Source organism: Amblyomma mixtum, chromosome 5 (genome assembly GCF_055824585.1).
Source record: "Amblyomma mixtum isolate Tamu chromosome 5, ASM5582458v1, whole genome shotgun sequence".
Classification (NCBI taxonomy): domain Eukaryota; kingdom Metazoa; phylum Arthropoda; class Arachnida; order Ixodida; family Ixodidae; genus Amblyomma; species Amblyomma mixtum.
This window is the reverse complement of record NC_143016.1, coordinates 199,847,754-199,864,103: the sequence shown is the minus strand read 5'-3', so window position 1 is coordinate 199,864,103 and position 16,350 is coordinate 199,847,754. Positions and strand designations below refer to the sequence as shown.

The 16,350-nt window shown below is 49.3% G+C and overlaps 1 protein-coding gene and 1 pseudogene across 6 annotated transcripts in view; one reads left to right on the top strand and one right to left on the bottom strand.

The window, feature by feature from the left end:
• Smyd5 (SET and MYND domain containing, class 5) overlaps positions 1-16,234 on the bottom strand; it is a 110,117-nt gene extending 93,883 nt beyond the window's left edge. For 4 of the 6 annotated variants that reach the window (XR_016283294.1, XR_016283295.1, XM_089546635.1 and 1 more), the window contains exon 1: positions 16,103-16,227. Coding sequence is in view for 4 of the 6 variants with exons in the window: in XM_089546635.1 (XP_089402761.1) it covers positions 16,103-16,159 (57 nt within the window). In the remaining 2 variants the exon portion in view is untranslated. Of the gene's footprint in view, positions 1-16,102 lie in introns of all 6 variants that reach the window. The other 2 variants (XM_089546636.1, XM_089546638.1) reach the window with 1 other exon arrangement.
• On the top strand, positions 10,451-11,012 carry LOC149345414 (uncharacterized; annotated as a pseudogene).
• Positions 16,235-16,350: the final 116 nt, after the last annotated feature.

The following is a 16,350-nucleotide window of genomic DNA, read 5'->3' as shown; positions in this document are numbered from 1 at the left end:
ATTCAATGGAGTACTAACACCATTACAGCATCAGGCACATTAGAAGCAAAAAATTTCGTTGTGTCAACGTTCGCCTCAAATTGTGTGTTTGTATTTCATGTTTTATGCTAAATAAATACTTACTTACTTACTTAAAAAAAAACAAGTTATCTTGGCACCAACTCCAAAACACAAATGAGCACTAGCATCCTGGACCTAGTACTACTCATGAGCTATCCAGAGAGTGTTACGTCTCTTGCTGGAATAAGCGATCGCGAAGTAGTTCACGTTGATATAGCCTTAACTCCACTTCGAAGAAAAATTTCCAATAAGACAATCTGTTTTTACGATACGGGCGACTATGCGCAGATTAACCATGAACTAAACGCCTTCTTTCCAAACTGATTTCCATAGCCAGTTAGTTGGTTGGTTTATCAACCAACCAATTCATCAAAACTGCATTCTAAAATTACCCAACTAATCAATTTCACCTTCTGGGAGAATTCACAAAAAAATGGTACACAAAAACACTAAAACATTTGGAAAATCGAAAGAAGCATCTGTTTTGTACAGCTAAAGCACACACTAACAAGCCTACCTGGGACAGGTCTTACACGGCTGAAAAGGTGCATAATTCAACAGTTCGGAATGCCAAGCGCTCTTTTTTCACAAGGTCTTGCACAATGTACTTAGTACCAATCAACGGAAATTCTGGAACATCATTAGCACAAAACACATAGGTGATGTTACCATTACGAGTGAAGCCGGAGACGCGATGCGGACTGTGCTGAAATGTCAATTCGTGTTCACCAGACAAACCGATGTGCCACTCCCCGTGCTAAACACTACTGCAGAATGCCACCTGCTGAATTTAATGCCCCTGGAATTGTGTAGCTAATCAATAAAATGCGACTTTTATCTGCAGCCGCTAAATTCCTTAAGAATACTGAAGCCATCAGTGCCCAAATGCTTGTGTGTGTTATTCCAACAGTCACTCTCCACAGGCCAACTTCCTCCTGATTGGAAAGATAGGAAGGTCGTTCCAGTCCTTAAATCCGGTAACGCCAATCCTCCCTCAAATTAACACCCCATTTATTTAACAACTGTGCCTTGCAAGACCATGGAATGTGTCATATTCTCCACTGCCTTTCTAGATTCGAACAATTTTTTCCATCCTGTGCCGCACAGGCTCCGGAAAGGCCTTTCCACCGATGCTTAACTAGTCCTTTCATCCACAACTTGCATGCCAATCTATTCCTTGATTTTAAAAAAGCTTTTGAAAAGTTTCCCACAAATGCTTGCTTCCCGTTATCTCACCTGAACATGAGTTCTGATGTTGTTAAATGGATCATAGAATTCTTAACCAACCATACCCAGTCTTGTCTTCATGAATGATCACCACCCTTCCAACTCCCTCCATGTAACATCTGGCATCCCTCAAGGTTCCGTCCTTCTGTTGGCCCTCACTTGTCTCCAGTAAAATTCATGTGTTTGCTGATGATTCTGTCATTTATCAAACTGTTGAAAGCACGTCTGATCAATAATCCATTCAAAATTACCTTAATGCGATTCAAGGTTCAAGCGAAATTCGGCTAATGGAGCTTGATTGTCTCAAATGCAATGTGCCATCTTTTCATCGCCGCGCATGTAACCCTTCACCACATTGCCTCAGTTCCCAAGCATGTCAAGTTATTAGTTCATGAATCACTTATGAAATTAAAATCAGGATATGCAACCCCCATTGGGCACCCACATCGAGCTTATTTGATACTAGAACTTCTGCAGAACTGTGCCGCTAGGTTTATTCACTTGTTGCACTATCACAGCACCATAGGTGAAATCACTTTCGGGCTTAGAGCCACAAAGGAAGCAGACGCAGGAGGACAAGGAGGCACACAACACCCTCTGTCTCTGCGCATTATGAACCAACTGGCCCAGCCACTTGAGCTCCGCCGCCCCACTGCCACCTGTTCTTCCACAACATTTTCTACAGCCCCCTACGAGCTCCACCCTACATGGTCCAACCGGCACGCACATCTCGCCATCATCTGCTATCATTGTTGCATCTTCATTCTTTTCTCGTACCACCGTCGACTGGATTCACCCTCCCGACGACAAACATCCTGTCTCACAAACTTCACGCGCAAAGCCAAGTTATACACTATTATTAGCACATGACTATTAAGTATTACGTGCAAAACACTGTACCCACCCCTTGAGTAATGCCCCTGAAAAGGGGCCTTTGAGGAAATAAAAATGAAACGACTATGGTAGCTGTGCAGTTGTTATAGACTTCTTCCAATATTTTCACATAAGACTCTTCTACACCCTCATTCTGAAATGTCTGCATGACTGCGGAGGTTTCCACTGAGCCAAATGCTTTCTTGTAACCAGTAAACGCTATAGGGGTTAGTATTTTTCGGGGCATTACTCTGTCAACTGTTTGATTGCGTGAATATGGTCTACTGTCCAGTATCCTTTACAAAAGTCTGCCTAATCATTTGGTCGGTTGAAGTTTGTCCTAATTCTATTTGTGATCCCTTGCAGGCAGCGGACAGGAAGCTGATCGGTCTGTAATTTTGTAGCGAGAGCTACGCTACGTGAGGTCAGTGCACCAATCTCCACCAGGGGGCTGGAAGTGAGCGGCCTTGTCGCGGAAGTCAGCCTTTGGCAGTGCACGAAATCAGACCTCAGCACGGTTTTTCAGTTCTAGTTTTGTTTTCCCACTTAGCGTTTCGTCTTTCCGCCGTTCTCGTCTTTTTCCACGGCAGTGCCCACCTGCTGTGCCATCAACTGAGCGAGGAGACCAGCGAAGTCTTCGGGAAGGACGTTTCAAAAATAATGCTTACCTACATAACACTCGTCCGTCCCAAATTGGAGCACGCATGTGCAGTTTGGGACCCTCATCAGTCAAATCTCTCTCTCGCCCTCGAATCCATTCAAAATTGTGCAGCAAGATTCATTCATTCGAACTACTCCTATCATTCAAGTGTCACTAATATGAAGTTGCAATCTAATCTTCCATCCCTCGATTCGCGTCGTAAAATAGCCAGACTATGCCTTTTTCACAAGTTTTACCACTCATCACTTGGAAGCTGTGTCATCGTCCCTGCACATCGAGCCTCTCACCGCCTTAACCACGGCAAAGCAGTCTACCCGCCATCAGCACATACCACTGCGCATCTGAACGCTTTTTTCGTTCAGACAGCAAAGGACTGGAATCGCCTTCCTGCCGAAGCAGTTCGCCACATTCATCCAGACCGCTTCAAGTCATTCATCGAAAGAATAACGTAAAGCCAGTAATAAGCCCACCTCTCATGTAATACCCCAACTGGGGCATTTGAGGTATAATAAATAAATAAATAAAGGGTCCATTGCATTTCAGTGGGGCGACACTAGCAGACGACAGGACGTTGCTACACACAGCAAGTATGGAGCTTTGTCTGCAACTTCCGGTGTCATCCATTTGCGCTAGCGTCGTCAACTCTGCTCTTTACTGTGATGCTTGTTCCCACGCTCAATTCCAAGTTATGCTATCAATGGGGGACAAATATAAGAAAGTATAGGTGCAAACATTCACCAGGCAGCTAACTTTGCAGCGACCATTTTACCAAATTATGTTCAGACCGAACCAGAACGAGGGCTAGGCTACTATCTGCTGAGGTGTCGACGGTGTTCGGTTGGTTCATGTTAGCGCCTCCAAAAGGCTTGGTACTGCTTTTTCAATGGAGCGTGTCATGTACTATTTCGTATTGCAGCAAGTTAAGCCTGAATGGGCTTGTAATCGCGGTGCTTGGTGCAGTTGACTTCTAACAGCGCTTCTCACACGCACTGCAGCATTTGTCTTTCTTGTCAGTCGTTCCTCTCGCGCTGTTCCTTATCTTTGCTGCACGAAAATTCGGTTTGAAGATGACATAGCCTCACTGTCATTCCACAACTTCTCCTTCACACTCGGAGGACAAGAACACAGTGTTTAATGCACGTACTCCTTCGCTGCGACACGGTGAGACCTGCATGCCTGTTTTCTTTGCTTTCGCAGAAATTACAGGGTTCTGCCCCCAATGCTCACATTTCTCGTGTTCAGCTTGCTTGTTCCTTTCATATAACAGCAGACATTAAACGAGAACAACGCAAAAAACTGAGAATGAAAGGGCGAAAGACGTGACTTTTTGTGTTGAAATAAAACGCAGACACTCGACTTCCGAGACAAGCCGTCCAACTTCCGGTGGCTTCACTCGCGCTCATCTCGGAAAGTGGGAATGCAGCATCCAGCCACCTGGTGGACATCAGTGGTTCAGCGTGGCTGCGCGCTGAGCCGTGGCACCACCGCTCCGCCAGCTGTGTGCATGCGCGGAGTGACGTCAAAGCCCGCAGCTGGTGTGGGCGCCACGCGCCTGACCGCTGCACCAACGGCGCAGCAGACACCGCCTGCCTCGTCAGTTGTGCGCATGCGCAGAGTGACGTCAGAGCACGCTACTGGTGTGCACACCGTGCGCCTACATTACGCTAGCATTTCAAGCCTTCAGCCATTGACTATGCTTCAGCGTAGCGGTGCCGTGGCTGGTCAAGTGGTGCGGAGCAGCAAGAGATGTTGGGCTAGTTGGCTTGATACTTGTAATGCTCGTCCTGTCGTGTGTTTTATTGCGAAAGCAATACTACTCGCACTTTCAAGCCTTTGCATGAACCGGCCGCAGTTACGTTTGACCTTTAGCGGAGTGAATATGGGCGACCAACTCGCTCCTTCAGATAGCCCGGCTGCAGTTACGCCGCGCCGCGCACCTGTGGCGCTACTGCCGCTGTGACGTCATGCCAGCTGTAGATTATGGGCTACCAACTTGCTCCTTCAGAGAGCACGGCTGCAGTTATGGGGTGTATTTGCCACGCTGCGCACCTGTGGCGCTACTGCCGCTGTGACGTCATGCCAGCTGTAGATTATGGGCTACCAACTTGCTCCTTCAGAGAGCACAGCTGCAGTTACGGGGTGTGTTTGCCACGCTGCGCACCTGTGGCGCTACTGCCGCTGTGACGTCATGCCAGCTGTAGATTATGGGCTACCAACTTGCTCCTTCAGAGAGCACAGCTGCAGTTACGGGGTGTGTTTGCCACGCTGCGCACCTGTGGCGCTACTGCCGCTGTGACGTCATGCCAGCTGTAGATTATGGGCTACCAACTTGCTCCTTCAGAGAGCACAGCTGCAGTTACGGGGTGTATTTGCCACGCTGCGCACCTGTGGCGCTACTGCCGCTGTGACGTCATGCCAGCTGTAGATTATGGGCTACCAACTTGCTCCTTCAGAGAGCACAGCTGCAGTTACGGGGTGTGTTTGCCACGCTGCGCACCTGTGGCGCTACTGCCGCTGTGACGTCATGCCAGCTGTAGATTATGGGCTACCAACTTGCTCCTTCAGAGAGCACGGCTGCAGTTACGGGGTGTGTTTGCCACGCTGCGCACCTGTGGCGCTACTGCCGCTGTGACGTCATGCCAGCTGTAGATTATGGGCTACCAACTTGCTCCTTCAGAGAGCACAGCTGCAGTTACGGGGTGTGTTTGCCACGCTGCGCACCTGTGGCGCTACTGCCGCTGTGACGTCATGCCAGCTGTAGATTATGGGCTACCAACTTGCTCCTTCAGAGAGCACAGCTGCAGTTACGGGGTGTGTTTGCCACGCTGCGCACCTGTGGCGCTACTGCCGCTGTGACGTCATACCAGCTGTAGATTATGGGCTACCAACTCGCTCCTTCAGAGAGCACAGCTGCAGTTACGGGGTGTGTTTGCCACGCTGCGCACCTGTGGCGCTACTGCCGCTGTGACGTCATGCCAGCTGTAGATTATGGGCTACCAACTTGCTCCTTCAGAGAGCACAGCTGCAGTTACGGGGTGTGTTTGCCACGCTGTGCACCTGTGGCGCTACTGCCGCTGTGACGTCATGCCAGCTGTAGATTATGGGCTACCAACTTGCTCCTTCAGAGAGCACAGCTGCAGTTACGGTGTGTGTTTGCCACGCTGCGCACCTGTGGCGCTACTGCCGCTGTGACGTCATGCCAGCTGTAGATTATGGGCTACCAACTTGCTCCTTCAGAGAGCACAGCTGCAGTTACGGGGTGTGTTTGCCACGCTGCGCACCTGTGGCGCTACTGCCGCTGTGACGTCATGCCAGCTGTAGATTATGGGCTACCAACTTGCTCCTTCAGAGAGCACAGCTGCAGTTACGGTGTGTGTTTGCCACGCTGCGCACCTGTGGCGCTACTGCCGCTGTGACGTCATACCAGCTGTAGATTATGGGCTACCAACTCGCTCCTTCAGATAGCCCGGCTGCAGTTACGCCGCGCCGCATACCTGTGGCGCTACTGCCGCAGTGACGTCATACCGGCTGTAGATTATGGGCTACCAACTCGCTCCTTCAGATAGCCCGGCTGCAGTTACGCCGCGCCGCATACCTGTGGCGCTACTGCCGCAGTGACGTCATACCGGCTGTAGATTATGGGCTACCAACTCGCTCCTTTCAGATAGCCCGGCTGCAGTTACGCCGCGCCGCATACCTGTGGCGCCACTGCCGCTGTGACGTCATACCGGCTGTAGATTATGGGCTACCAACTCGCTCCTTTAGATAGCCCGGCTGCAGTTACGCCGCGCCGCATACCTGTGGCACTACTGCCGCAGTGACGTCATACCGGCTGTAGATTATGGGCTACAAACTCGCTCCTTCAGATAGCCCGGCTGCAGTTACGCCGCGCCGCATACCTGTGGCGCTACTGCCGCAGTGACGTCATACCAGCTGTAGATTATGGGCTACCAAGTCGCTCCTTCAGATAGCCCGGCTGCAGTTACGCCGCGCCGCATACCTGTGGCGCTACTGCCGCAGTGACGTCATACCAGCTGTAGATTATGGGCTACCAACTCGCTCCTTCAGATAGCCCGGCTGGAGTTACGCCGCGCCACATACCTGTGGCACTACTGCCGCAGTGACGTCATACCAGCTGTAGATTATGGGCTACCAACTCGCTCCTTCTGATAGCCCGGCTGCAGTTATGCCGCGCTGCATACCTGTGGCGCTACTGCCGCAGTGACGTCATACCAGCTGTAGATTATGGGCTACCAACTCGCTCCTTCAGATAGCCCGGCTGCAGTTACGCCGCGCCGCATACCTGTGGCGCTACTGCCGCAGTGACGTCATACCAGCTGCAGATTATGGGCTACCAAGTCGCTCCTTCAGATAGCCCGGCTGCAGTTACGCCGTGCCGCGTACCTGTGGCGCTACTGCCGCTGTGACGTCATACCAGCTGTAGATTATGGGCTACCAACTCGCTCCTTCAGATAGCCCGGCTGCAGTTACGCCGCGCCGCATACCTGTGGCACTACTGCCGCTGTGACGTCATACCAGCTGTAGATTATGGGCTACCAACTCGCTCCTTCAGATAGCCCGGCTGCAGTTACGCCGCGCCGCATACCTGTGACGCTACTGCCGCAGTGACGTCATACCAGCTGTAGATTATGGGCTACCAACTCGCTCCTTCAGATAGCCCGGCTGCAGTTACGCCACGCCGCATACCTGTGGCGCTACTGCCGCAGTGACGTCATACCAGCTGTAGATTATGGGCTACCAAGTCGCTCCTTCAGATAGCCCGGCTGCAGTTACGCCGCGCCGCATACCTGTGGCGCTACTGCCGCAGTGACGTCATACCAGCTGTAGATTATGGGCTACCAACTCACTCCTTCAGATAGCCCGGCTGCAGTTACGCCGCGCCGCATACCTGTGGCGCTACTGCCGCAGTGACGTCATACCAGCTGTAGATTATGGGCTACCAAGTCGCTCCTTCAGATAGCCCGGCTGCAGTTACACCGTGCCGCGTACCTGTGGCGCTACTGCCGCTGTGACGTCATACCAGCTGTAGATTATGGGCTACCAACTCGCTCCTTCAGAGAGCCCGGCTGCAGTTACGGTGTGTGTTTGCCGCGCTGCGCACCTGTGGTGCTACTGCCGCTGTGACGTCATACCAGCTGTAGATTATGGGCTACCAACTCGCTCCTTCAGATAGCCCGGCTGCAGTTACGCCGCGCCGCGTACCTGTGGCGCTACTGCCGCTGTGATGTCACAATGCCGGCTGACTGGAAGGTAGCAAGGGTGGTTCCACTCTTCAAGCAAGGTAATCCGAATTCTCCCCTTAACTACAGACCAATTTCATTAACAAGCATTCCTTGCAAACTTCTAGAGCACATTATATATTCTAACCTCGCTTCTTTTTGGAAAGTAACTCTTTCTTAAGCTCCTGTCAGCACGGGTTCCGAAAAAATTTTTTTGCGTGACTCAACTCTTATCTTTCACTAATATCTTAGCGTCGTCTTTAGATACTGGTTTACTAACCGACTGCATCTTTTTTGACTTCGCTAAGGCTTTTGATAAGGTATCTCATCACTTACTCCTTCTTAAAATGAGTTCCTTGAATATTGACCCTAATCTTCTTAAGCGGATTGAATGTTTCTTGACTAACCGCACCCAGTTTGTATCAGCTAACGACTCTGTATCATCCCCATGTGCCGTGACATCTGGTGTTCCCCAAGGCTCTGTTCTGGGTCCTTTCCTTTTTTTGATATATATTAATGACCTTCCGATTGACATTAACTCTTCCCTTAAGCTTTTTGCTGATGACTGTGTTCTTTTTCGTGCAATACATAACACTAACGACAGTTCCCTCCTTCAGTCCGATCTTGATAAAGTCCTAATTTGGTGTCAGAGAAGGTGCATGGTTCTCAATCCATCAAAGTGCAAAATTATGTCCATCTCACGCAAATCTAATCCGTCTACACCATTCGATTACAAGATTAACGGAGTTTCATTAGAGAACGTTTCATCTCATAAATATCTGGGTGTTCACATCACTAACAACTTATCCTGGCGCATGCACATAGAATATGTTATTAGCAATGCAAACCGTGCTCTTGGTTACATACGCAGAAACTTCTCTCAGGCTCCATCCCATTTGAAGTTACTTTTATATCAGGCACTAATACGGCCAAAGCTAGAATACGCATCATCAATATGGGACCCCGCACAACTCACTTTAATCGATGCTATAGAATCTGTTCAGAACCGGTCAGCTCGCTTCATCTTTTCCAATTATTCTCGCACGGCTAGTGTTTCTTTAATGAAAACTAAACTTGGTCTGACTAATCTTGCAGTTCGCAGAAATATTTCACGCCTCAGTCTTTTCCACAGCATGTTCTTTCATAACGAGACACTAAAACAGGAATTTTTCTCTTCTACGCCATCATACCTGTCATCATGTGTTGACCACCCACATAAGATTTCCATCCCAACTTGTAAAACAAATGTACTTTTTAATTCTTTCATACCGAAGACTAGCACTGAGTGGAACCACCTTCCACCCCATATCGCCTGCATTGAAGATGCGTCATCTTTCAAGCCACTTATCACCAAGCATATCATCGAACAAGCGTCAGCATCATGAATTTGCCTTTTGCCTGTACTTTTTACTATGTTTTTTTTTTTTCTTTTTCCACCCACCCCCTCTATAACGCCCTGTGGGCCCTGAGGGTATTGTAATAAATAATAAATAAATAAATAAATATCAGCTGTAGATTTTGGGCTACCAACTCGCTCCTTCAGAGAGCCCGGCTGCAGTTACGGTGTGAGTTTGCCGCACTGCGCCCCTGTGGCGCTACTGCCGCTGTGACGTCATACCAGCTGTAGTTTTCATTCTCTCAGTCGCAACATCATCAAAAGCAAAATATAAAAAAAATACCGAAGACGCTTTGAGTCGTCGCGCAGCGGCGGCCGGTAGCCACGCGTGACCTGCAGACGCGGCGCACTGCGTTCCTTCAGTTGGAGGCGCTGCGCTTTTGGTTTCGCAACCTACCAGGCTTAACCAAAGCTAAGCCCCCGCCAATTTTTCTGAGCATAACCTCCATGACATTACAAGTGCCGGGTGGCGCGCTGGCGAAACCGAGTGGGGGAGGAGTGGAGAGAATGAATTCACATCCAGGGACGAAGATGGAGGAGGAACGCCCAGAGAAACGGAGCGGCGAAAGACTGACCTTGCAATTCGACTGAGTGAGTTCCACTCGGCCAGCTGTAGCTATCGCGTCACCAGAGCCAAACTACAGACAATTTTTTTTGTGCGAAGCATATTGCTGGAGCTACCACTCACGCCGTCGCCTTGGGACCCCCACGTGACGTCACACCACGTGACACCATGACGTCACACCACGTGACACCATGACGTCACACCACGTGGCACCGTGAGATCACCTAAGAGATCACGTATGACAACGAAGTGTATCGTGGCATTTATGTGCTTTTTGCACGCGTTATTAGAAATCGGAAATTATAATTCCGTGCATTATCAAACGCACAACGCGACCGATATCTTGATAAACATTGAGCAGGCACTGGCATCAGTTATTTTTTGCGACTCGTTTGCAGACCAACCGGCGCATGCAAGCGCCGGTTAAACTGTGCGGTTAAACTGTGCAACAGTTAAACTGTGCTTCAATCAGTGTGGACGGTAGTGAGTGTAGTAGTATGTCGACTCGTTTGGAGCGTCGGAATGCCTATAGACGACAAAGGCGCGCCATGGAATCCTCCGAAGAACGAGAGCAGCGGCTGGAAAAGAGACAGAAATATGAACAAGAAAGGGCGAGCAAACGTCGTGCTGCAGACAGTGGCCTAGAAGTGGATGAAGCGGTTGCTGAAGAACGTCTCGAGGAACATGCGAGAAGAGTGGGTGAATTTGAGTCTGCAACGCGTGAGTTTACCAGACGCTTCGTTAACAATCCGTTCGGTTATGCGTGTTCGGTCTGTGATCGGTTGTGGCACAAAGACAAGCTTACATCGGTGACTGATGTGATGTTCTCTACTCTAATTCTGGCTTATCCTGAGTGGGACGAACAAACTTTGACCACTGCTGTAGTGTGTAATACGTGTAAGGGTAGACTTAGGGAGCAAAAGATTCCACTGCATAGTGTTTCTAATGGCTACAAGTACCCGCCGATGCCGGAGGGACTGCCGCGTTTGAACCCGGTTGCCGAGAGACTTCTGTCGCCGCGTATACCGTTCGTGCAGATTACAAGATTGATGAACTGGAAAAACGGGCAGTATGGCATCAAGGGTCCGATTGTGAATGTGCCGGTGAATGTTGATCACATGCTGCAACACTTGCCGAGAGACGTGGATGACCAACAGCAGATACTCGTGAACATTAAGAGACGTCGCATCGACAGGGGAGTGTATCTGGCTAACGAGGTTTCCCGCGAGGTGTTGCTGCCTTGGGTAGAAGTGCTGCAAAATTCCCCTCTGTACCAACACTATGAAATCACGATTGATCTCGAAAAGATCAACAAGTTGATTGATGCAGCAAAAGACAATGAGATTGAACTTGAGGAATGTGACGACGGGGGAGATGATCCGATGTCTGATGCAGTTGCGTTAACGATGGACCAGCATACCGTGATGTTTGACGAAGACGAGGTTCTTAACCGTACTGTGACAATGGCTCCAGGAGAAGGTCAGAGACCAGTGAGTATTCTCTTCGATACTTATGCCGAGGAATTGTCGTTCCCTCAGATATACCTTGGTCATGCCAGATACATTAAACTCGAAGCAAAGCCTACCGTTACGTCCATGGCGACGTCCGAGATTAGGCGCAGCGACAGACGAGGGGCCTTACCGATGCACGTTCTCTATATGGCCATGAAGGTCATACGTCATCGCGTTTGAGACAACTTGAATGCCGTCTTCAAGAACTCTCAGAGTATACAGAAGTTGACCAGAGCGGATGTGGAGAATCCCGAAAAGGTGGACAATCTAATCGAACGCGACATGGGATTTCTGAGAGGTGTACCTAATACGATCCAATATTGGCACACCCGCAAGTCCGAGCTGTTTGCCATGATCCAACAATTGGGTAAACCGACGGCGTTTCTCACTCTTTCGGCGTCGGAAATGCATTGGCCGCAACTCTTGCAACTCTTGAAGAGACTAAAGACTTCCACCTCCGAAGTCGACGTGAACGAAGAGGACATGAACAGTTACTACGCAGCCGTCTTGGTTAACGAGGATCCGGTGGTTTGCGTGATATACTTTGAGCACATGGTCAGGGTGATCATGCAAATACTGTGTAACAAGCGCATAAGTCCATTCAAACCCAACCACGCTGTCGAATACTTTAAACGTATCGAATTTCAGCACTGAGGCAGTGCCCACGCGCATATCCTTCTCTGGATGGCCGATGCTCCCAACGAAGAAGTGGAAAACGGCGGAATGCCCGAGACGGTTGCACTGGCTGAACGTCTCTTGTCGCTGAACAACGATGCTCTGGCCAGGCCTAGGAGTCAGTGTCACGAACATACTCACACGTGTTACAAGGGATCTAGAAAGACTTGCCGATTTAACTTCCCCATGTGGCCGATGCATTACACCAAGGTGTTAACACCACTGGGTGCACCCGATGAGACCGAAGATCCTGAAGGTGCAAAGCAGTTCGAGAAGCTCAAGAAGATACGGGATGAGCTTCACGATGTCTTGGGTGCTACGGTTTACGAGTCGTTTGAAGCCATGTGGGAACAACACAACATTCGAGACTTTGAGCACTATCAAATGGTGATTCGATCGGGTCTTACGAGGCGCACCATGATGATGAAGCGGGATCTGGATCAATGCAACGTCAATGTCTTCAACCCGTGGGTAGCCCAAGTGTTAAACTCAAACATGGACCTCCAGATAATCTTGAATGTATATGCCTGTGCTGCCTACGTGGTTGAGTATGTCAACAAGGCTGCCCGTGGTGTCTCTTCTCTCAGCCGAGCTGTCAAGAAAATGCTCGAGGAAGAGGACGAAAGTAAATTAACCTACGAACAGACGATGCGAAAACTAGGAGTGCATATACTAAACGGCATCGAAATGTCTGCCCAGGAAGCTGCCTGGATGTTGCTCCAGTTTGAAATGAGTCAAACGAGCACGGATGTCATCTTTGTGAATACGGCGTGGCCTGAAGAACGAGTGCGGAGTAGGAAAACGAAGCGTGAAATGGACGAGCAGCACTTGGATGCGACCAGCACAGACATTTGGCGAAAGAGTGCAATCGAAAAATACGAGGAGCGACCTGCCGAAATGGAAAATGTCACATTCGCCGAGTTCATGACAGAATACAACGTCAACAAGTTGGTGAAACGGAGGAAGACTGCAATACTTCGGGTCCGAGACTACAGCATCAACGATGTCGTTAACTACAAACAAGAACACGTGATGCTCTACTTTCCGTTCAGAAAGGAGAACGACTTTCTGGATCGTAATGAATTTCAGAACATCTTTGACCGCAACGAGGAGAGTATAATGAAAGTTAAGGAGAAGTTTACAAATGGTGTTACAAAGGATGACCTCTTGCAGCACATTCGAGACATCAACGCGAGTATCGGATTACAGGCCAGTAGTGGACATGCGGAAGACGAAGAAGGAGACGAAGCGGCGGATGCAACTAAAGCCAGACTGGTGGTGGAACCCAATGATGATACTGACATTGTACCCGAAGGCACAGTCACAAGCGTCATGGTTGCTGCAAAATGCCCTGGCGTAAAGAAAAGAGAGGATTGTATGCCCTTGCAGGATTTCTATGCTACAATGAAGATGACTAACCATCGTCAGCGGTTGATAATCGAAGAGGTGATTCATCGCGTCACGACTGAGGACGCCGAGCCTCTCCGCATATTCTTCACTGGTCCAGCTGGGTGCGGCAAGACATTTACACTTCGTTTGATCATGGATGTGTACAATAGGTATTGCAAGAGTAAGAAGATTGCTTATGGAGACGGTGTACTTTCTGGAGTAAATGCTTACATTGCCTGCGCTACGACCGGCAAAGCTGCAGTTGCCCTCAACGGTGTGACTGTCCATTCGGCCTTCAAGATTGTCATGTCCGCTGGTCGTGAGGACAACGGTCTTTCTGCATCTGACCTAAACACCTTTCGAACCTTGTTCGGGGGAGTCAGGTGTGTCATAATTGACGAGGTCAGTATGCTGCCATCAGACTTGCTGCGACAGATTGACAGAAGGCTTCGTCAAATCAGGGCGGACGGGATGAGGGAGCCGTTTGGCGGCTTTGATGTCATTCTGTGTGGCGACATGAGACAGTTACCACCGGTGAAGGCAGCGGAGGTGTACAAGCGCCCTAGAGCAAGTGGGGCCGTGTTTAGCACCGAAGTTATACCGTGGCATCACTTGGACTACTTTCCCTTGACTCAAGTTGTCCGCCAGAGCGACGCAGTGTTCTCAAACCTTCTGACCAAGATTGGAGACGGTGCCGTTCTGGAGCAATTTGAAGTGGATCTACTCGAGTCGAGATTTGTAAATGCCGAATTGGCTGCACACCATTACGACGCCGTACGGCTGTTCTATAGCAACGGCGACGTTGATGTCTACAATAACACGATTGCACACCAATGCCTAGACAAGGTCATACATTCATCTAGAGATACGGTGATGGGCCATAGGTCATGCCAAGAGGAGGATTTGGCCATTAAAGCTGTGGAGACATTCAGTACAGTTGAGACTGGAAATCTGGCTGCGACGGTGGCTCTGTGTCCTGAAAAGCCATACATGTTGCTGAAAAACATAGATATAATGGATGGACTCGTAAATGGAATGGTCGGCAAGCTAAAGTTGATTGAGTATGATGTTCGTGGTGAACCGTGTAGGGTTTGGCTGCGTTGTCCTCCTGGAGTTGGAATCTTGGCCAAAGCAAAGCTTGCTCAAGCGTGGATATAGGCGCAACATGAACGGTTGGATACCTATAAGCCTAATGTCTATGCAGTTTCAGCTGAGAGGCAAGCTGCTTAAACACATGTCAGTTAAACGCACGCAGTTTCCTTTGGTGCCGGCCAGTGCCATGGCCATACACAAATCGCAAGGGGGAACCTTTGATGCGGTTGTGTATGAGTATTCGGCTAACCACCCCCAGAAGCTGGTGTATCTAGCACTCAGTAGAGCTACGCAGGGGCTGTACCTGACTAACAAAGATGGGATCCACCAGTTTAAACACAAAGGGCCGAATCCAGACAAGCTTCGCAAAACAGAGTTCGAACGGTTGGAGAAACACTACCTGGACACGGCGTTCAGCAGATGTGAGCGACTAGTGGAGAACAGCGTGTTCACTATAGTTACATTGAATGTGAGATCGTTAGCTACTCATAATTGCCAAATTCCATCTGACTCTGCTCTTATGCGTGCTCATGTCTTGGTGTTTACAGAGAGTGGACTTAGTATGGATGACTATCCCGTATTCTTAAATGGCTTCAGCCTGGTTGGAGCTGCAAGACGTCTTGCACAAACGAGGAATGCTGGTGTAGCAATATACGTCAGACAGCCCTTGCAAACTAACATCGTGACGCCTCCAGTGACGATGGAACGGGGGGAATCGATGTGTGTGGAGATTGCAACTCTGGACTTGGTTGTATCCGGTGTATATATCGCGCCTCAAACAAGCAATCAAGATGCAATAAATATCTTGGCTGACGGACTGCAACAGCGAAATGATAAAAGGATGCTGGTTTGTACAGGAGATTTCAACAAGGATCCGAAGAGACACCAAACATTTGTCCAGGGTGTTAAGGACACGTATGATCTTAGGTTGTGTGAGTTACAACCAAAGAGTACAACCCAATGGGGTAGCAGTTTGGACTTGGTTCTGTATAGAAATGGAGGAAGACTACACCGAATAACTGATGTACAAACTAAGAGTCACAGCTTTACAGATCACAAGAGTGTATTCATTGGTTTGCAAAAAATAAACGATGATGAATGACATTCTGGTGTTGTCGTGGATTAATCTAGCTACAACATAACCAAGGTAAACCAAGCTAAGCCCTAATATGCTTCGCATTCCCCAGGCTTAGCCAAGCTGAGCCTCAGCAATTTTTTTTCAAGTCCTTGACAACTCCTTTCCGAATTAAGATAATGCTAGCGTTCTTCCAAGCTTCTGGTACTCTGGAGATCATAAAGCATTGTGTATACAGGGTGGCTAGTTTTTCTAGCACGACAATCAATGTCAGCGCCTACAAAATTCCGCAGCAGCAAAGCCACCACCGGCGCACGCATCAAAGCAGGCCCCGCTACCTTGAATGGGTCGACGGGGCGTACTTCCACGCCAGATGAATCCAACACGCTGTTCATGACGCAAATCTAGTTCGATCTTCACGAAACGCGTTGAAACACGCGGTCACCCGCTTCGACTGTTTACAATCAGGCTAGCTGAGCCCAACAGTCCGACGTTTCGTATTTTTTCCCAGTTTGACCGCATTAGCCATTTATCTGTTAACCAATAGTCGACCAACTCAAACGCCAATCGAGCGCTTGGTCAGCGA